This window comes from Anopheles cruzii, chromosome 3 (assembly GCF_943734635.1).
Source record: "Anopheles cruzii chromosome 3, idAnoCruzAS_RS32_06, whole genome shotgun sequence".
In the NCBI taxonomy this organism is placed as follows: Eukaryota; Metazoa; Arthropoda; class Insecta; order Diptera; family Culicidae; genus Anopheles; species Anopheles cruzii.
Window position 1 is genome coordinate 23,853,393 of NC_069145.1, and position 20,549 is coordinate 23,873,941.

Genomic DNA, 20,549 nt, shown 5'->3' on the forward strand with positions numbered 1-20,549 from the left:
CTGATGGAAACGCGAGAAGCCGAAGCGAAAGGAAGAAACGCGAAAGAACGTCGAGGAATCTTCGCTGGACGCGATAAGAAAAGCAAATTCCAAAGACGGCCACAAAAAAACGCATCTAACTGCAAAGAAAAAAGGGAACCCCATACAGCGCGCGTGCTCGTTTCTTCCGCCGGAGCTCTTTCCAAGCCACCCACTCACCCACACACACGCACACCCGGGGCTGACCAGTTTTGCGCTTTATTTTCCGTTTTTTTGTCCCGGGACTTTTTGTCCGACTCGCACTCGCTTATTTCTTCCGGCCGAGCGCCGAGCGCCGGGTTTTCTTTTTCCCTTTCCCTGGCACGTCGCTCTGTCCGGTTCTTTTAATGGTGTGCGTACGATCCACTTGCTCTGTACTTTCCTTCGAGTCGCTTCGGGTCCAGCCACGCCAGGACACGCAACCCTTTCGCTGCGTTCGATGATCTCACTGAAGCAGCATCACTTTATCCTTACACAGGCTCCCGACTTTAATGGCTCGAGAGAGAGAGAGCGAGAGCACGTGAGTGAAACGGAGAATGACAACGAAAGGGGAGAAAGGGCATTAAAAAATCCTCCTTCGACGGAGAAAATGGAATAAAAAAACGACTTAACTTGTGTCCAGTTTTTATCTTCCGCTCCGTTGACTCCGTGGCCTCGGCGTTCTTACGGCGAATGAATTTCGAGCGTAAGGCTGGCTTGCTCCTGCTCTGGACTGAAAAGTATCCTCTGGTGGCTCCTTAACGTTCGCTCGGTGAAGGGTAAATTATAAAATAGATTAAAATTATAGTAAAATGTGCATGGTTCCAATGGTTCCGGAAGCTCGGAATATAGCGTGAGAGCTGAACTTTTTAAACCGGTACCATAAACATGATTGTCAAAAAAGTGCTGTTTATTTTCACAAACATCAAGGTAACACATTCGTTTGCAAACAATAAAAATCATGAATCAAACACAAGCGTTCAATTTGCGTAACACATTTTGTGTCGAGATCAGGATTACTAGTATCCTTAGCAATTTGTTTTGATAATATTTAAGTGTAGCATTTTTCACCATCTCCTGTCAGGTAACATTTCAGTTGAACTGTTGCGTCAACCGTTTCCAAACGTCTCAGCACGAGTTTCGGAGCGTCCAAGAGTGACTTACCCGGTTCGTTGGATAGCGTACACCGGGAGAGGACATGCCACGCGCAAGGAGTGATCAATTTTTTTTGGGCAATAGAAAAGAAAGCGAAACGAAAAAAGGCATCATCGAAATCGCACACTCACACACAGGTGGACGACAATTGGCAAAAGTCAGACCAAGGACGAGCTCGACTGCCGGCCGCTGAACGGTGAAATTCAAACCACGTCGGTGATATAACTCGTCGGAAAAGCTTGCCGGTGGCTGTTGGTTCGCCGATCCCATAAAAGATATTGAATTAATGTGCCTTTTAAATGAAAATAATAAAAAAAAATCGCTACAAAATTGTTCCAAAATTCCCCATGTCACATGCATAGTAGTCAAAGATGAAGGAAAACAAGCAGAAGCCCCAAAATGACCATTCAAATTTCATTAGAAGCAGAATCGTTGTACGGCAGTTCCGACGAATTCGAGACGTCACTGCTACGAGTGGCATTCTCGCCTGCCCGCGAAGGACGACGACGGAACGTTTGAAGCGCTTTCGAGCGTCATCGACCATTTCCACCCGAGCGGAACCTCCGCCCCGGCGCTTCGGACGCTATTTTCTTCACCACCCCACAAAACATGTCCTTTGTTTTTGCGAAGTCGTCGGCATACGGTTTGGTGGGCGCCGAACAAGATGGTGGGGACGCCCGTGTGTTCGTCCCTGCGCCACCGGCCATCCGCGCGGTTGAACGGAGCGAAAAACCGTTGACCGGTAGTGCTGACCGGGACCGGGCAACCCTTTCACATATCCCCTGCCCAAAAGCAAACATCACATGTTTAATTCGGGCCTCCGGTCCGATGGGATGGGCGGCCTCTGCCCGGGCGTAATGGTAAGCGCATCGAAAGTGGTTCATTACAAATTCCGACTTTTTCCCCCAAGATCTTCATCAAAATGCTTATTTTCGATTCGCCGTCCTCGAGCGGGGATGAGTTCGGCACGTCCTGCGTGGCCGCCACCGGAGGAGTGAAACCTTGCTATGTTTTCCCTAAAAACCCCTGACCCCGTCCCGGGACGTCGTATCGGGTGGCACTTTGATTAATTTTGCTCTCCACACGCACACGGCGGCCGTTGTAACGTTACAGCATCCCGCAACGATGCTGATGTAATCGTAATTTGGGTAATTTATTGTCTGCGAAATATAAGGCCGTTATTTCGTTTAGTGTACCATTTTAAATATTTCACCCTTTGAATTCACTAAGTTGGAGTAATCAATAAACAACCATAAACCATAAAATGACCATTTAATGTCGTTCAAGGTAAACCGGTAAAACGGTAGCCAGCCTTAGATGTTTGGACAACATGTTCGAAACCTTAAACACAGTAACAGAAAAAAAACTCGAAGCAAGTTATAAAACTTTGCCAAGAAAGCTACTAAATAAAATCTTATCAATTGAGTGTTCGGCAAACAAATCTCAGTTTACCTCTTTCATTTCTCGTAGCCCGCTATCAGTCGCGCGAAAACCTTGAGCCTCCATTTTCGTTTCGCCTTCAACACCTCGCACGATTGCGGATTCCGGTAAGCCAGGACCAGGACCAGGAGTTGAGGTAAAAGTTTAACTTCAAAATCAGTTTGCGCGGTTCATGGCTGGGTGGTGGGTTATGGTTCCTTCGCGCCAACCTTTCCCAGTTCAAGCATGTAAAATCCGGAAATTGATCTTTTTATCACTTTCGGCAACTTTTTGAAGGTTGAGCAAATGTTAACCGACCACAAAAAGCCAGTGGCTGTCAATCGAAGAGGATGGACGTTCCGCGTAAATATCGCAGAACAGTCGATGGAGGTGACATATTTAGATTGAGCTTCGAGCTTCGTTTTAGGTGCTGTAATCAATTTGCAACGATTTGGAAACCATTTTCGCAAAATCAAAGTCTAGCTAATGTGGGACAAAAAGCGTTATCGATAGCCATTATGTGCTAGCAACGTGCCCCGAGCAGCCTTTTACAGTTATTTCTCAGTACGAACGGTGCCGTATGTACGTTCTATGGTTCTACACAATACACGAAAAAAAAATAATTCGCCTCGATCGAAGGTATATACTAAACTAATTAAAAATTTCTGCTTCCCTTTGCTGATGTTTTGCATTCTATTTTATCCCTTTTCCCGGGCTCAGATTCTCCCACGAAGGCGTCGGATTGTTTTGAACTGCTAATTATCCTATGTCGTTTACTTTGGTACACTTTGGTGGCCTCTATTTGCCGGGAACTTCGCCTCGTTGCCCATGACGGGTAAGTCAATCGAAAAATGGAGAAAAATAATGTCTTAAGGATCACTGGCTGTCAAATAATGGGCCCAAAAGCGTCCACATAAACCTTTCGGCGAGCTTAAGGTTTCTTTCTTTTAATTTTGTTCCTAAGATTTTATTTGGCTTTGTATCGCCCTTACTTGCTTCTATCTCACGTTTTTCAAGCGATTGCAATGCTGTTACCCATTTACATAACGGGACAACGGTTTTGCCAATAGTGTCTCATGTAAATGCTGACCTTTTCATCCTTAGACTTTAACTCTATCATCACTTCCATTCTTACTGCTTACTCCTTTATGTGTCTGTTCTTTTGTGACCTTTTTCGAAAGGGAACTTTTCTTATAGTGCTTATGTTTTATCCTTCATTTAAGTATCATACTTTTACCTCTGTTCATGATTTAAGTAACGCTGGCACTTTTGACACTCATTACGTCCATTACCAGGGCAGTCCTGGAGCAAGCGAGTTCCGTTCGTGTCGTGTCCTTCGCGCAACAGCACGCGATTTCATTGAGCAATTTCTCTATTACCCCATGTTTGCGACTTGATTTCACTTTACTGTTGCCCCTTTTCTTGCGCAACGCATAATGCGGTCCCGTCCCTCCGGGAAAATGGGAGGAAAAATGTTTTCCAATGCCGCCAAAGTCCCACGCAGTGGGCTGCCGAACGGACACACACAAAAAATCGACGCCAAAACTGATGCCAAGAGTAAAAAGGACACGAAATCACGTCAAGTCATTCATCCGCGGGACGTGCTTTCCAAGGACGTGCTGCGGACGGCGAGAACGCTGATGAGCTGCCTTTGCCAAGCGGGACAACACCTTCGGAGGATGATGCCGAAAGTACATAAAACATCGCCCGATGCGGCCCATCCGGAAACGGGGTTCCACGGGGTTTCGGTTGTGTGCTAGGCGGGAAAAAAAATTAAAGATGGGCTTTAACCGATGCCAATCTCAACAATTTTTTTTTCGTTTTCATTTCCTCTTCCTTAAGCCGGAGCGGCTCCCTCTTGCGCCGCTTATTATCATTACCGCTATCGTGCACGCAGACAGACGATCGTGAGTACATAACGACTCACGGGCTATTGGATGGCAGTTAGAGCGCGCCAGGGACAGTGAGCGAGCGAGCGCGAAGCGTGCTCCGTGTGAAAGAGTTAAATAAAAAGAAAAGTACCCCAAAACTGTCCAAGGAGCGCAAGATGAAGATGAGCGAAGTGGAAAAAAACGAACACACGCAGCTGGAATGAAATAAGTACTCATCACCCCTTTTTTCCCCGAGTTCCCGCCGTGTCTGCTCGTCACCGACATCGTGCCGTAACCGACTTCTTGGAGAGGAATCGTCTTACGAACCGAACCAAGAACCGAACAAATGGCCACCGAAGGAATGTTGCTGCAAAATGAAGTCGAAACACGATGCCGGGCGTTTAAGGACATTGCAAATTAATCCAGAAGCAAATCAAAACCCACTCCTGGGCCGTACATAGGGAAAACTGAAGAGTTGCGCGAAGAGCATAAATCCGCTTTTCCATCCACCAGTTCGCGGGCTGTGTCGCTTCCGGTGGCCGCGCTTTTCTCGTGCAGTTGGCCACTCGCTACGCTCACACTCAAGTGTCCTTCGGTGGGACAGTTTCTCCCAAACGGCGACAGCTCGGTGGCCACCGGAAAGTGTCCCCCTGTCCTGGTGTGGACCATCCTGCGTCGTCTCGCGATTGGTAACAGTTATTTCTCGCCTTCGGTCGGTTCGTTTTTTTTCTTCCCATTTTCTAGTGAGTCGAGTTTCCCCCTTTGATTTATATCCTGTTTGCCAATTTTCGATGGAATATTCATCATCATCGTCCTTCGGGGTTGGCTTCTTTCTCGTGCTGTTTCTCTTTTTTGCCTCTATTTCGGTATTATTTTTGTTTCTTCTCATTTATCTTGTGTGCGTATGTGTGAGCATGTTCTTTTTATTATTTATGCCCTTCTTGCTATCTTGTCATTACTGACGAGGACACGGGGCGAGGATACCCCTCTAAGTTTCTAACGGTTCTCGGCGGGCCGTTTGTTTTTATTTCGTGCCGACACAACTCTTAGCAGTAATTGGGCGCTTCGGCTTGGGACCTTTACTTTACCGGTTCCGAAATTTATTGACTGTTTTAGTAAGTTCTTTTCTTCCCTTTTCAATGTTATTTCAATACTCTTCTTTTCGAAGTTCTTTTCAAGTTTCGAATAATTCAAATAACTGTTTGTTCTGCTCTTGTTTTCCACTTTTCCATTAGTTTTAACTCACCGTTAAGAGTAAGATTATTTTCTTTAATTCTAAGCTGAAAGTTACCGGAAACAGTTACTGTCGGCAGTTTGTCCATTTGATGCTCGCCATTATTGCTCATGATCTTTTCCCCGTTGATGTTTATTAGACGGTAGGCTGATGCCGAGGACATTTAGCAAATCGAAGGGGCTGGACCTGTAGTCGGGGTTCGTCGAGTGTCGTGACTGGTCAGCGGTCAAGGAATCCTCGGAGCCGACTGACCGGAACCGATTTGATTTAATCAAAACGCTCCGACCCCTTCTCCGGCCAACCGTGGAACCCTTTCTTAATCTTTTCCCTCGCCTATTCCTTCAGTGTCGGCCGCTGGCCAGTGACGCTGAAGAGATGCTTTTATTATGATGTAGTTACATGCGGATTTTCATGCCCGTTAACAACGCCCCAGGAGTTGACCGACGTCACTTGGCCCGTACTGACCATTGGTCAACTGCCGGCGCACGCCACGGACAGGGTTACGACACTTGGCCCCTCTCGGCCCTCGCCCGAGGTCCAAGGAAAAAGGTCATCCAATAAGGGATCGGACAGTCGTTGGAGACTCCCAGCGTAAAAAACACTCTCCATCCCGAACTGCAACGGTTTGGGTCGAGGTCGAGCGGTTTAAGGCTGACCCTTTTCTCACACTGACCAGTCTGGGTGCGGCGAAGACATTTATGCGATTGCCTCCCGAGGTCCCGTAGGCCCTTCTTGGATCCCTCCTCGAAAGTCCCCGGAAGGCCGGACAGAAAAAGGACACTCGCTCCGAATGCGAATGCAATCGTATGCAAATTGTCCCGGGGGCATGTAAGCTGACCAGGTCAACAGGGCGCACTCGCTGCACGACCTTTCCCGGGCCGACACTTTTGGGCCGATTTAAATTGAAAGTTTTCCTAATTATTATTACCCGTTGCCCAACATCGCAGGGGCAGCAGCAACGTCTCACTTGAACCCTAACCTCTGGACGGCCACTGGTCAGAAAGGTCAGGGAAACGGTGGTGACCAGGGCCCAAGACGAAGAGGGGTTCAATCTGCTAGTTTGTAGCTACCCATTCCGGCACTTTTCCGCCAGCTTACAAGCGATAAAACTTGTTTCACTATTTTTATGTGCGGCTCACTCCGGACGCGTCGGACGGTCTTTGCTTCCCGTGCCAGGCCGGTCCCGCCTTGCCAGGGAGCGTTTCGGGAATGTTTTAATTTTACGAGGTCCTGCCATCGGTCAGTCCTGTTGGTGATCAATGAAAGTGCTGGCCAAACACGGTAGTCAAGGGTCCAACCGGGGACACTGCACTCCGAGGTTTAATCCGAGACCGGGCGACCTTTGGTGCCCTGATTTATCACCTCCGGCACATGCGGTGTAGAAGAAGCTTGCGGGAACTGAGCCGAACGGCGCCTTATTTAATAGGCAGAAGGTCGCCGATCACCGATGGACGGTCTGTGAACTGCGAATAATTAAAATCATCCCAACTGACCCGTGGAACACGAAGGGGCCAAGGTTTTTTTCTGCTGTGTGCCTAGCCAGCGGATTAGATTAACGTACGGTGGGACAATGTAGTCCACGCAATCGAAAGTTGTACAACTTTATGGGAATGTGGCCACAAACAGGAGGCCGAACGGTCAACGGAAACATCTAACGGAATGTCGGTTGGTTGTAACGGACATTCTTGCGCATCCGTTACAGCAACTGTTCGTTCGAACCTACCGATCGCGCCTTGCATGGACAAGTTTGCAACGAATAACGCATTTTTATGATTTGATATTGGTCAAGGAACATGTGGAAAACGAGCTATATTCTAAACGGATAGGGTGCTAAACAGTGATCAACAGACCTCAAGTTGAATCATGAGTAAAAGTGCTATCGAAATAAAGAGTATATGTAGAGTAAAGAGTAATTACCCATTACAGTACATAATTCTTTTTCTAATTGTCTCTTCTGAGCTAATCGTGATTATCGAACTACATCAAAATTACAAACTGGACGCAAATGTCGTTTACAAAAATCGCTGGGGAAGTTTTAATTCTATCTAATATAAAAGTTTTACTAATGTTCATTTTTATGCTTTGGAAAACAACGAACAAGCAGTGTTGCAAATGCAACCCAGCGGCTCCCGATCGACCGACCGATCGATCAGCTCCCGACTTTCTACCTTTTTCCCATCTACTTGGCTACCCGTTGCATTCGCAACAAGCAGAGTGGAAAATTGTAGCGTCGAATCAGTAGCAGTAGCAGCAAAGACGAACAAGTAAAACTGTAAAGTTCAAACAACTTTAGAAGTCAAAATCATTCGCCGCACTCACCAAACCATCATTCACGTCATAGCACTTGCTATCTTTTGCACAATTCTACAACTTGTCAGAAAGAACATTTATTCATTTCACAAGCTTTTATGACATGATTTTACTATTTATTTATTTATTTATTTAGTACTATTTTTATATCTACTACTTACTATCAACATCAATGTGGGCGCAAAAGAGCAAAATAATGAATTATTTGAAAATGTTGTTTCTCGCTCCAATGAAAGTCGTGGTGAATTTACTGTCGGGTGGTGATTTTCAATGGGATCTGTCAACAGAGGGCGCTAACGTACCGGTGCCAGAAGCAGGGCTTAGTTTGTGCCTAGAAGTCTTAAAATTTGTCTGTGCGTTAAAGTGCTTCTAAAATTGGTTATTTATTAAGTATTGCAAAACATTAAATGACTCGCTAATGCTGTCCAACTCAACTATGAATTAAGCTACGTCGTAAACTCCGTTTCCAACACTGACTATTTAACTTGACGGATGCTTGAAGTAATTCCACCAAAGAATGAACATAATATCTACAACTCTAATGAGGAATGAATACATTGTTGACAAACCTCTAACATTGTAAATTAATCGAATAAATGTTATAAATTTTATATTTAACCCAGATACTTGTACAAGTAATATCAATAAGCCAAGAATTGAATACGTCGGTTACCATTTGAATCTATTTTAGGAGCATTTCGCAAGAGCAAAATGTCTTAACACCGGCGAAATGTATATGATAATGATCCGCCTTCCACCACCAAGTCAGGATGGCCGAGCGGTCTAAGGCGCTACGTTCAGGTCGTAGTCTTCTCTGAAGGCGTGGGTTCGAATCCCACTTCTGACAATCCACTTTTTTTCAATGCTAATGAATCTGATGCTTGATGAAATTTTATAGATTTGATCAGCTAGAATAGAATAATCATCACTATTGCTTGTAATTTTTTTTAATAATCAATATAGCCTACGAATTTTATTGATTTTATTTTTTAAGAAAATATACAATGGAATATTAAGAGACCTACTGTAGAGTAACGTTCGACAAAATAGTATTCGTATGTCAGAAGTGGGATTCGAACCCACGCCTTCAGAGAAGACTACGACCTGAACGTAGCGCCTTAGACCGCTCGGCCATCCTGACTTGTCTATTGTTTCTCGCTTCGATTTCAACCGATCGCGGACATGCCCCAAGATTGCTTAATACACGGTGCGTGGTAAGATATGCTCATGCGCGATAATTATAATCAGGAATAAATTAGAATAGAAGATCAAGAAGAAAAATTCACCGTTGAGTGGAAGGACGACTTCTGCAAAAGATATTTCACAGTGTTTTATTAATTATGTAATCAAAAATTGTATGAATTATGTGAACAAAGATACACTCCAAATCTCTTCGTTCTGCGCGTAAACTAATGTTGTGTTTTTCCAGCCTTTCGATCAGAGTCTTCTTCAATCGTTCGGAGTCTTGTACGATCGTCCGACTTTTGTTAAATCTTTATGCACAGTTGTTTAAAAAGTTCGTAAAGTAGTCAGAGTGTTTCCGACTGTTGTGAAAACGATTCGGGCCGGTGTTAGATATTTCTACAAAACACGGCTGTCGTTTGCGGTACGTTTATAAAATAGTTGTTCCAAGTATGTGCTATTCACAAATCGCTACAGATGTGAAAACATTATGAATCGCAAAACTTAGCTCGACAATATGTGTTCTCATTCGTGAAGTTCGTTCTGACATAGCCATGCTTAAGCCAGATAGATTCTATCTGATTCTACCCACACACACACACACACACACACATTATAAAACCATTTAAAGTAGGGAACATTTGTTGTAGCATAAAAAGACTAGTTATATTTGTCAGAAGTGGGATTCGAACCCACGCCTTCAGAGAAGACTACGACCTGAACGTAGCGCCTTAGACCGCTCGGCCATCCTGACTTGTCTATTGTTTCACACTCTTTTGGCAACCGATCGCTCGACACACTACATATAATGAGCTAAGTGATACTTTCTTATACAAATAAGAAATATAAATCGGCAAAATTAGCTTCTTTTGATTAATAGTTTTAATCTAATTTGTAGACCTGTTCTTTTACATAAAGCAGATGCGTGTTTTGCTTAGTACTCGGTATACGTTCCAGCATTGGATTATTAAAAACATATTACTGTGTTCATCGTCCTAGTTACGATTATACTTAGGATCCGTTGCGGTTCGCCATTCGTTGTTTTCCCCTGTCTAGGGCCTGCAATAAATTGCTTGATGTGTATTAGCTGCTCAGCACCAACAACGATTTCTGATTACTAAACCTTCTGATAGTCATAATATAAAAAAAGTACTGATAATGTCAGAAGTGGGATTCGAACCCACGCCTTCAGAGAAGACTACGACCTGAACGTAGCGCCTTAGACCGCTCGGCCATCCTGACTTATTGATGATCGACGGAAAGTTCTGGTCGGATCGTTGGCAGCAGAAACAACAGTCTAATAATATGCAATGAACTAAAAAGCTTATGATCGAGTTAAAGAAAAATTAAAACCATCTACCATGTGAGACATAAGAGACCCTTAAAATTGAAAATAAAACACCAAGGTTCGTTATCGTTTTCACCAGAAGGCGTTTTTATTTTTACATAGTTTACCTTCATTCTGTTTGAAAGGTTCATATTTCCGGTACACCGTTCAGTTTCCGTTCTGCATTACTAAATTAAGCTTCATTTCGTCTACCAACCTTTCTGGTATCATTCAGTCATCATTTTGCCATTTGATTTCCCTTCACAATAACAAACTTTTATATCGCTCACGTTGCGCAAAATAACACTATAAATGATCGTAAAAAGTAATGCAGTGAAGCAAGTGCAAGCAACATATAGTGATATTTATGAATACAGCGTGGCAAGAGTATCGTACCGAGATTATTGGTGAGTAAGAGTCGAAATCAAAACACGTTTCAATATGGAAACGTTGTTTGTGTCTTACAAACAAATAAAAGCCACGACGAGAATAATTTTCTTCCAACATTGTATTGTTACTCAATGCACAATTTTCTTTAAATGTCTATTCGCTTTGCTTGAGGAAATTTATTCGTTAAAGGTTTACCCTCCTTTTCCATTACACTTACGAACTGTTCAGAAGAATTGTTAAACAGAAAATGTGTAAAGACGGTTCAGTTGCGTTGTGTTTCCCAGTGTTACACTACGTACTCTGCATGATCTGCTGTATGTGTAGTTTAGTAGTTGTGTTTAGTTTAGGCTTTTCCTTTATCTCAACAAGCAAATAGTTTTGAAGCTTTCCTACTGCTTCTTGCACTTTTTTACTCGGGTCCGGAATAGTTAAGCGGTGCACGACGGAGAGAAAACGGTTGGACATGGTCACTGTACGGAATTCATATTTTATCTGGTTTCATACATTTTAATCTGGCATAGTTTTTGTTCCTAAACGTGAGCACATTTTAAGTTTCCGTATTAGTTTCTCAATTAGCATTTAAAATGCCACTGCATTCAGACCACACTCGACAACATAAACTTGGCCTCGGGTTAATTGTCGGAAGTACTGTAAATGTTAAGATTTTTCGCTTCTTTATTGTTCGCATATTAAACTACAATGGTCTTACTATCCTATATATTGATCCTGTATTTGGCAAAAAACGTGAAGACTGAGACAATCGAGGAGCAATTCGGTTGATTAGTTTGGTTGGTGGTGGCATTACGACGGACACGAACAAATACTCCAAGTGAAGCAAGGTAGACGTTTTATGTTACGACGACAAACGACGAGTTCCCAACGCAGCGCTCGTTCCGAAGGCAAACACAGAAACGAACCAAAAGCGCACGCACATAAGATTTCGCCCACAAACAGTGGGACTAATTTTAACATCTAAAAACCTCTGCAAATAGCTTTAAATTTTATACATCGATTTTTGTTTGTCTCTAATTTTGCGCCCTTAAAGTTTAGTTCATTTTGAAAGCACCTTTTCCATATATATTATTACGTCGATCATATGGTTGTCGTGATCACTCGGCTCTACTGCACCACGGTCGATCGACTTTAGTATATTTTCTTCACGTGTTTTTATATAGCTACACACTGTTTTTTATCGTCCAATACGTGGACAGCGTAAAACGTTTCTTCCAAAAGAAAAACCTTGCCCTCTCGCATCCTCCGAAACGCCGGATTCGCTGTTCGCAATTCGTTTTGGTCGTCCGCAAAATCACGGGCAGAGCGAGTGCGTCCTGTGGAAAAGCCGTGTGTGGATCATCACGATTCGAGTGCGTCCACGATTGCGATTGCGTGTGCACTAGAGCTTTGATTTGCTTTATTTGTAAAATTCGATATAACTTTGTAAAATTATTGTTTCCATTTCGCCATGGTGTATAATGAATAATCGTGTAGCCCGTGTTTGTGTGTGTGTATGGGTATGTGTTGGGTGGCGTTTATTTAGTCATTTTTCACATCACTTCCCCATGCTCTCCCATCGGAGGCACGCGGGAAACGTACGTCCTCGTGCCCGTTGCACGTTTGCGAGTAAAACCTCGTTACATGGTTCTCTTAATTTGCCATCCTAAACAGTATCCGCGAAAAGAATGAAAAAACGAAGCAGGATTCCAAAAGTACTACGGGGACACATAAAAACACGACTACGACTACATCTACGAGCGCCCACCCACAGACAGAAGTCCGCCCAACTCGCTCCGGTAGACCATATAGTACCTCCTCCTGCGGATTCCTTGCGTTGGTCCTGATAAAAAAGCACCTGACGGCAAAACGCCTTCGATTGATCGTGGAACAACCTGTAACACATCCGTGTGTCCACTCTACGCTACGCGATCGGCTCGAAAGGTTAAATGATGAAGAAGCATTTTTAGTAGTAACGGTGACTTGCGCTAGTCCGATTTATTACAAACACTATCTCGGTCTTTAGTCTACTGTAACGCGACACGGCGCGATCCTAAATCTAAGCTTAGCCCATGGCACTTGCTGTCATCTTATCGTCCGGTTTTTAGTCGTTCGTTTATTGGTTGCCTCCCTTCTCCGGGGTACTGCTTACTGCTTCCCCTGTCCGGCTCAACCCACGGAACAGTGGTGTGCGCGCTACCGGACCCACAACCTGTACACAACAACTACTCCCGAGGGCCAGAGATTCGGGATCGGATTCCTGATTTGGTTTTGTTTCGTTGCACTCACCGGAAGTCCAACGTGGCTCTGACCTGCTCCTAACTAGGCGTTGAGGGTTTAAAAGCGTCTGCTTTGCCATCAATCCGTTGCAAAGTCGCATGTCAGTTGAGGTGGCCGTTACTTCCGCACCCACCTTACAAAATACGAAGTAAAGGCTTGTATAAACTGTACATAGTGGTACCGAGATCGGTGTTCCCATCCGGTTACAACTCTTAAAGATATAGCGTTCCGCCGTCTTAGTAACGCCGTCCGTTTCAATCGAAACTGCTCATCTTGTAACGTCATAGTTTCCCCCCGCAAAGCGGTCGCGCTCTAACCGATACTTTAAATAAATTAACCCTAAACGCCGGCCAGTTTTCCTCACCCATCGGATGCCATTTTGCTTTGCTACTTAATCACAATGATGGTTGATCGCTCGGAACGCGTTCTCTCAGTTTCGATTGCTGCATGATGCGTTGCTTTCGCCCTTAACCTAATTTACTTCGCTCTTATCTACTTAATTACGACATTTTTACTAAGCAGACTTTTTTCACGTTTCTCGAAGACACCGCCGCCGCGACACCGGTGGCCACTAGGTTTGGGAAGACCGTGTCCAAAACGGAGCCACGTTGCCGCTCTCGAAGACAGATTCAATTGTGGACCGTTCCGCCGCTGCACGCACATAACTCCAACATCGTCGAATCGGCATCACGAACACCACCGTTGGGGCCACTTGGGACGAAATCTTATTCCGAAACAATTGGCCCACCCGAGCAGCGGTTCCTCCTATCAGGCTCAGACGCGCTGTTGGTGAGTCGGTTGCGGTTGCTGCTGCTGATGCTGCTGTTGCTGTAGGAACTGATGGTTCAGCAGCTGTTGTTGCTGCTGCTGCTGCTGATGCTGTTGGTGATAGTGATGCTGTTGCTGCTGCTGCTGCTGGTGGTGTAGCTGATGCTGCGGTGTTCCGGTGGTGGTCAGTTGCGTCTTTTCGCTTCGCTTCGGAGGTGGCGGTGGAGGGCGCTTCTTGACGCCGGCCGCCGTCGGCACTACCGGTGCCACCAAGACGTGTGCCACCGGCATGCCGATCGGATAGTTCGGCTCGATGCCCATGTTGCTGCCGAGATTTTCGTATAGCCCGTCCGGCGCCCCGTAATGTTCCTGCACCCAGTTGCTCACGTTGGCCGTCTCGCGGTAGTACGGGGTGGCCGAGGAGTACAGCTCGGCGCCGTGCATGTCGCGGAAACCGAGCACCTCGTGGGGCGTGGTGGCCGGCTCGAGTTTGCACTTCTGCGCCACCTGCCACTTTTTGTTCATGACGCGCTGCAGATCCTTGAGGAAGTCACGGGGCGGATTGGCGCTCGATTCGCTCAGCCGCTTGGGTGAGGTGTAGGTCGTCGAGAGGCGCGTCGCCTCGGCCCGCGGAGGTGGCACCGGCGGACTGGCCGGTCCACCGGGGCTACTGTACGAGGCGCACAGGCGTCGTGGCGACGGCGGGACGTCCTGCAGCTCGTCCTCGAAGCAAACCTTGCGCCGCAACAGCACGGGCGATTCGGCGAACGACACACTCTTGGTGGCCGCTGGTGGTGAGTCCACCGTGGAGCCGTCGGCCCCGTTGTACGGCGGAGGCGCCTTGTACGGGGGCGCCTTCAGGGCCGACGGTTTGAGGGTTTTCGAGTAGATCGGTTCCTTCTTCAGGATCGGCGTCGTCACCGGGCTCGGCAGTGTGTGGCTGTGGTTCAGCTTCATGATCGACTGCGCCACCGAGGGCATCCCCGCGCCCGGGTGCTGTTGCCGAAGCGCCCCATTAACCGGAGCTCCCGGAGCAGCTGCGACCTGTGTCGAGGCAGGGGAGAATTGCATGGGCACCGTGGCCACTGTTGCGGATGGCGGTGGTGGCGGAGGAAATTGCACGGAAGCCAGCGACAGCTGAGATCCGCTGAACGAATTGTCCAGCTCGGTCTGGGTCGGTGGCGGAGGCAGTGAGTCGAGCGACAGGGTCGAACCGGAGAAAGCCGCACCCAGCATCGGATCGTCGGCGGGCGGAGGAGGTGGTAACGAAAATGTGGAATCCGTCATGCAGGAAGGTATCATCGGAGGTTCGACGACGACCGTTGGAGACCCACCGTTGATTGGGTTGCTGCCGGAAGGTGACATTGGTGGCGTCATCGTGAGATGGTGGTGCATTAGCCCTGCTCCGCCGCTCAGGATGGAGGTAGGGGGCTCAAAATTGATCGGTGTGTTCACCAAACTGCCAACAGGGGTCGGTGTGGACGCGGAGGAACTCATGCTTTCAATCGAACCCCGATTCTGCTGGCTCGGCATCGGTGGCCGTCGCTTTAGCGTGCCGCTTCCGGTGCTCTCCTCGCTCCTTCGCCGGCTGTGCCTTCGGGTCAGTGTTCCGCCGTCGCGCGCCTCACCCGCAGGAGATCCGATCGTCGCATTTGGTCCGGCCCCACCGGAACCATCCTTCAGTCTCGTCGTTTCACCGACCTCCTTCAGCTGGCGCGTCATCGACGTCAGCGGCAGGTTGGGCTTCATCGACGGTTTCCGTTTAATCGTCCCGGTCGGGAACTCCGAGTCGAATCCATTGTTCTCGTCCGACAGGCAACCGCTCGAGCTGGACGAAGACGCCCGCGACAGGCGCCCGTTACTGTTGGCACTTCCGCCCGTCAGATGTGCTCCGCCCGGAACTAGGTGACTGCCGACGATACCGCCACCGCTGCCACTGCTGTTGCTGCTGCTCGTGCTGCACTGTGACGGCACGGACGAGACGATGCTCCCGATGGAGCTACTTCTGGCCGAACTCAGCTTATCCAGCTCTTCCCGTGCCAGATCGTCCAACAGTGTCCGGTGGTTGTCCAACAGCTTCTTGCCATACTGCGGAAAAAAGGAGGCCTTCAGGTCACCGTCTACCCGAGCGTCTACCAGCGTGTTTCTACTAACCTTCATCACCCGTATGGCAGTGACCCAGTTTTCCATTGTTGCCGCATCCTCGGCGCACAGCATCTTCACCGATCGGATGCCCTTAACGCCGGGCGGTACCTTCGGGCAGCGCAGCGCAAACGTGTAGTCCGACGGTGCTTTGTGCTTCTTCTTCCAGCTGAGCCCACGGTAGACCTCGTGCCCCGCGAACAGAGCCAGGCACAGCAGGTCCTTCGCCGAGCGTGTCTTTTCCTTCGGATAGTAGTGCAGCCCGGAGGCTCGCAGCACGAAGTGATACCTCTTCCAGCCCTTCTTCGCGTCATTCTTCATGTAGAGTGGGCCCTCCAGTGCGATCTGGCTGCCACTGGTGAAGAACTCATCCAACAGCATTGCCCTGCGGTCAAAAAAAGGTGTACCGGTAAGAGAAGTTCCGTTCGGCCACCACCCCACCAAACCTACGTACCTCGTGTGCTCGTCATGCTCGCTGCCCGGTGCCATCTGTGTGCCGGGCAGGAACGTTTCCGGTGTCCTAAACAGGGCCACCTTATCTGGCCGGCGCAGGAACAGGACCCGGTTCTTGGAGTCACGGTTCCACAACATCAGGTTGTCCACGAGCATCTCGTGGTCCTCGAACAGGCGCTCCATCTGGTACTCGGGCAGGTGCTCGACGATCGCCCACGTCGGCTCCATCTGCACGTGGTTCTTGTCGGCCAGCAGGCGCGTCACGTGCCCGCAGCTCATCGTTTCGTCGATCAGCAGCGACTTCGAGGCTCCGTCCGCCGAGAACGCCTTCACAAACAATCGCCGCACCGACGCCTGCTCCATCTTCTGCAGCGCCAGATGTATCTTGGCCGCCTTGCCCCCGTCCGGCTGATGGCCGACGGCTCCACCGTGTCCAACGGTGGACCCACCGGGACCGCCATTCGTTACCGCCGCCTGCAGATGCTTCAGATGGGAACTGCTCACGCTGCTCGAGGCGGACGATTCGCTCGACATCAGCGACACGGTGTCGCTGAAGGCCGAATCATTGTCCGGACTGTCGGTCCGTGGCTCCCGGTGCAGGGTGAGGCTGGCACCCCCGACACCGCCCACACCGGGGCCACCCATGCCGCTCGCGATGCTGCCTCCGCTGCATACCGTATCGGCCGCCACGCTGCTGCAGCCACTCTCGGACGACAGGGTCGTGTTGGTGGCGGCCGATATCGTCGAGTTGGTGCGGCTGTGGGTGCGCCCGTGGCGCAGGTCACCGCGCTCCTCCAGTATGCTCAGCTCGCCCAAAATGGCGTCCAGTTCGGCTTCTTGCGTTTCCTCCAGGTTGGCCATCGAGAACCGGTACGAGTCGGTGCGCTCCGAGGAAGTGCTACTTTTCGGCCGCAGCCGCGCTGTCGTGGTCGTCGTCGCCGTCTGCTGGTTTACGATGGCCGTGGTCGCTAGTGTCGATGGTGTGGTGCTGTTGATTTCAAAACTCTGCAAATGGACGAAACAAAGAGAACACAGTGGAGTTTAGTTTCACGCTCCAGTGCTCTTAATGCCGTAGATGACCAAAAACCGAGCGAAGGTGATTGCGCGTAAGAGAGAGACCAAACATGGCTCTCGATTTAATTAAAAGCCAGCCAGTCAACCCAGTCCCCGCCAGGGCACCCCGCCAGTGCTGTGGGACCCGGCCCAAATAACTTAACATTACATTAAGGTACACTTTGGAGCCTCACAAACTTTTCTTCTAGTTCTTGGCCGTTCTTCCTCTCTCACGGGACGCGGCTTCGCGGATTTCTTCAACCGGAACCGGTTCGTTCACCGAAGCCTAACGTTTAGATTGTGCTCGCTCCGACACTCAGCTGGCTCACCGCCCCACGATCGCTGATAGTGGCGGCTTCCGATGGAGTCTGCTGATAGCTGACAAAGCATCAATGCCGCTTCTCCACCGAACCGTTACGGACAACTTCCCTGCGGAGACTATTATAGGACCATCGCTAGCAGGGTTCGCCAGTTCACTGGGCAGCAGCGCTACACGATGTGGCCACCAATCCGAGCACCCACTGACCGTCGAGAAATGCGTGAAAAACAGCGAAAGCCAACCGGATCAAAGATCATTTTTCTTGCACTGCGTGTCCATTAGTCACTCACTCTAGGCGGTTGGGTTGTTGATGTCCCGAGAATACCGAGAATTAATTCGAGCCAGAAGGCACTATTATCTGGACCGCACAGCCACGTACAGCAGTTCCGAAGTCACTGCCCGGCTGGGTTTGTTTGTTTAGGAAAAACACAAACGTGCTCTGGCCGCACCGTGGGGTGACTCTTCGGCGGTTCGTTCGCGAATATGTGGTGGTGTTGGGGGGGACCTGTTCCGAGAAATCCCGGCCATTACTCCAAGCGGGATCAGCGAGCTGCCAACCACGGGAGAACCGGGGACCATCCGTCGAGGACCGTTTTCATTGAGAAATAGTATTCCAAACAAACGCACACATGCGTACAGGTTACGCATTCGGCGGCCATGCACACGGGGCTATTGATTTACAGGGAAAGAATCCATTAGGACAATCGTGGAACTCGAAATCTGCTGCTACGGAGATACGGGGATCTGCGGGATCCCAAAATAAACTGCACGGAGGACGGGTTTCTAACCGTAATCTCTCTGTCGTTGCCAACAATGAGTCCATGTTCCGTCCCGTCACGGAACGGTCACCGGGGAGGCATGTCATAATCGCCCACCTAATTGTACACACCGCCTTCGAGTCTTTTCGCAGAAACTCTGTCCGACACGACGATTAGCTCACGGGGACGCGGGCGTGAAAGCCGCGGTAATGCGACGGACCATAGCACACAATCCGCCACACAGCCCGATTAGCCAATTAACGGGGCCACACGTCGTCCCCGCAGCAACCAACTTCAGCGCCATTTATTTTTAAAACTCCAACTCACCAATCTAAACAAATTGGCCGCGCGGACAGTGGATGGATTGAGCTGTCGGACGGACGCGTGTGTTGAGAGTTGCCAGGTGGTGGCGGTGCAGAGGGGGGACACAGGTGGACAGAGAGAAACTATAAACCGAACCGAAAATCCGAAAAAAAGCACACCGAAAACACACCAACTACAGACACGGTGACTAATGGGGAAAAAGGGCCGCACACCGTCGCTGCGTGGTTCGGAAGCTACTGGCCCCAGCGCGCTGGGTGATGCCGCAGAGGCCAGCCACGGTACCGATTTTGGGGCGGTCGTTCCCCAGTTCCAGATGCCGAAGATGCACGACACAATGCAGTGTTGCCCTGCGGGCGCATGCGCTCCCCCCAAAGCAACCGGGACGGAATCGATCTGACGAGACCTGAGTCTGCGATGCACGCACTCGAATTTGACAACACACACACACACCGAATCGTCATCGCCGACGGTTCCCGTGGGATCGAGAGGGCGCTAGTGTTCGTCCGCCGGCGCCGACGAGACACGATGAATGAAGAAACTCCGCGGCGAACTGTCAGGCAGTAGGCAGGGTAAACAAAAACATTCGCGTGACGTCAATTCGCAAGAAAGCCGCCATTCGCGGCCGGCCGGATGATTCACTCGCTGCTCCCATCTGTGAATGGGATGCTGGTAACCGGTTGAAACCGGTCGTGCCCTTTCTTGGTCACGTACACTGCTGCTGTGTGACACAATGCGCCCGGCAAATTACAGGCGGATGTACGTGAAAACCAGGTGTGAGTAATGCCGCGAAACTCGATCGAAGCAACCTCCGCCGCACGTGATTACGGAACACCCAAATCGGGACGCGAATGCGGACATTCACGTGAAAATCGAGGCCACCACCACCCCTGCGTGGGGGCCGGTCGTCGGGGTCGTCAGATGCCACCTCCTGGAGAGGACGTATTGCGCAACCCCCGCGCGTGTGTGTCACCGTGGCTCGGAGTGGGCTCGGTTCGAATCGAATCTGCACAACCTAACACACACCGCCGGGACCGGGTATTACACACCAGCGCGCCTCCTGCCCCATGTAAAACGCATAATTGCCTACAATTAGATTAAAAGTGAGAGGATCGTGTTACGAATGGCAGAATACGACAGAAATCCGACGTGCGGCCAACGAGTGGCGCATCGACAATGGGAGTGCGCGGCGCGCGTTTTAAGCATACCGCGCGGCAGCGCTTTCCTCGATGAAGTTTCTCGCCGCGGAACAGCAAATATCACCACCGCCGGGTGGTAGTGTGTTCGCTCGGGCGCCTTTCACCAACCAAAGCCACATCGGTTCTAAACCGTCCCACTTACCAGCGTGTGCCCGTTGGCATACATTTTGCCGGAGAGTGCCGTGGAAACCATAGAAATTAAATGGCACACAAGGCGCCCTTCTGAGGTAGGCGTTTAGTTAGGGATGGGGGGCACAGGCAAATCTTAGCCACGGGAAAACTTGCAGTGGAATACAAATTATGTTCAGGAATCAGGAATAGTTCATTAAAAAGGGACATTTGGATTGGCACCAGCACCACGTAACTATTTTGTTAATCCT

General features: G+C 49.1%; 1 protein-coding gene and 4 non-coding genes across 5 annotated transcripts; 1 reads left to right on the top strand and 4 right to left on the bottom strand.

Annotated features, from left to right (window-relative positions):
- Nucleotides 1-8,750: 8,750 nt before the first annotated feature.
- Trnal-cag (transfer RNA leucine (anticodon CAG)) lies at nucleotides 8,751-8,833 on the top strand. The gene has a single exon. It is a non-coding gene; the product is annotated as a tRNA-Leu (tRNA).
- Nucleotides 8,834-9,044: 211 nt separating this feature from the next.
- Nucleotides 9,045-9,127, bottom strand: Trnal-cag (transfer RNA leucine (anticodon CAG)). Its single transcript has one exon. It is a non-coding gene; the product is annotated as a tRNA-Leu (tRNA).
- A 712-nt stretch (nucleotides 9,128-9,839) lies between these two features.
- On the bottom strand, nucleotides 9,840-9,922 carry Trnal-cag (transfer RNA leucine (anticodon CAG)). The gene has a single exon. It is a non-coding gene; the product is annotated as a tRNA-Leu (tRNA).
- Nucleotides 9,923-10,327: 405 nt separating this feature from the next.
- On the bottom strand, nucleotides 10,328-10,410 carry Trnal-cag (transfer RNA leucine (anticodon CAG)). The gene has a single exon. It is a non-coding gene; the product is annotated as a tRNA-Leu (tRNA).
- Nucleotides 10,411-13,930: 3,520 nt separating this feature from the next.
- On the bottom strand, nucleotides 13,931-17,395 carry LOC128272763 (ras-associated and pleckstrin homology domains-containing protein 1). Its single transcript, XM_053010633.1, has 3 exons — nucleotides 16,521-17,395; nucleotides 16,079-16,451; nucleotides 13,931-16,012 (listed from the first exon to the last, which is right to left on the bottom strand). Exons 1-3 carry the CDS (start codon nucleotides 17,378-17,380, stop codon nucleotides 13,931-13,933), a joined length of 3,315 nt encoding a protein of 1,104 aa, XP_052866593.1. The 5' UTR covers nucleotides 17,381-17,395.
- Nucleotides 17,396-20,549: the final 3,154 nt, after the last annotated feature.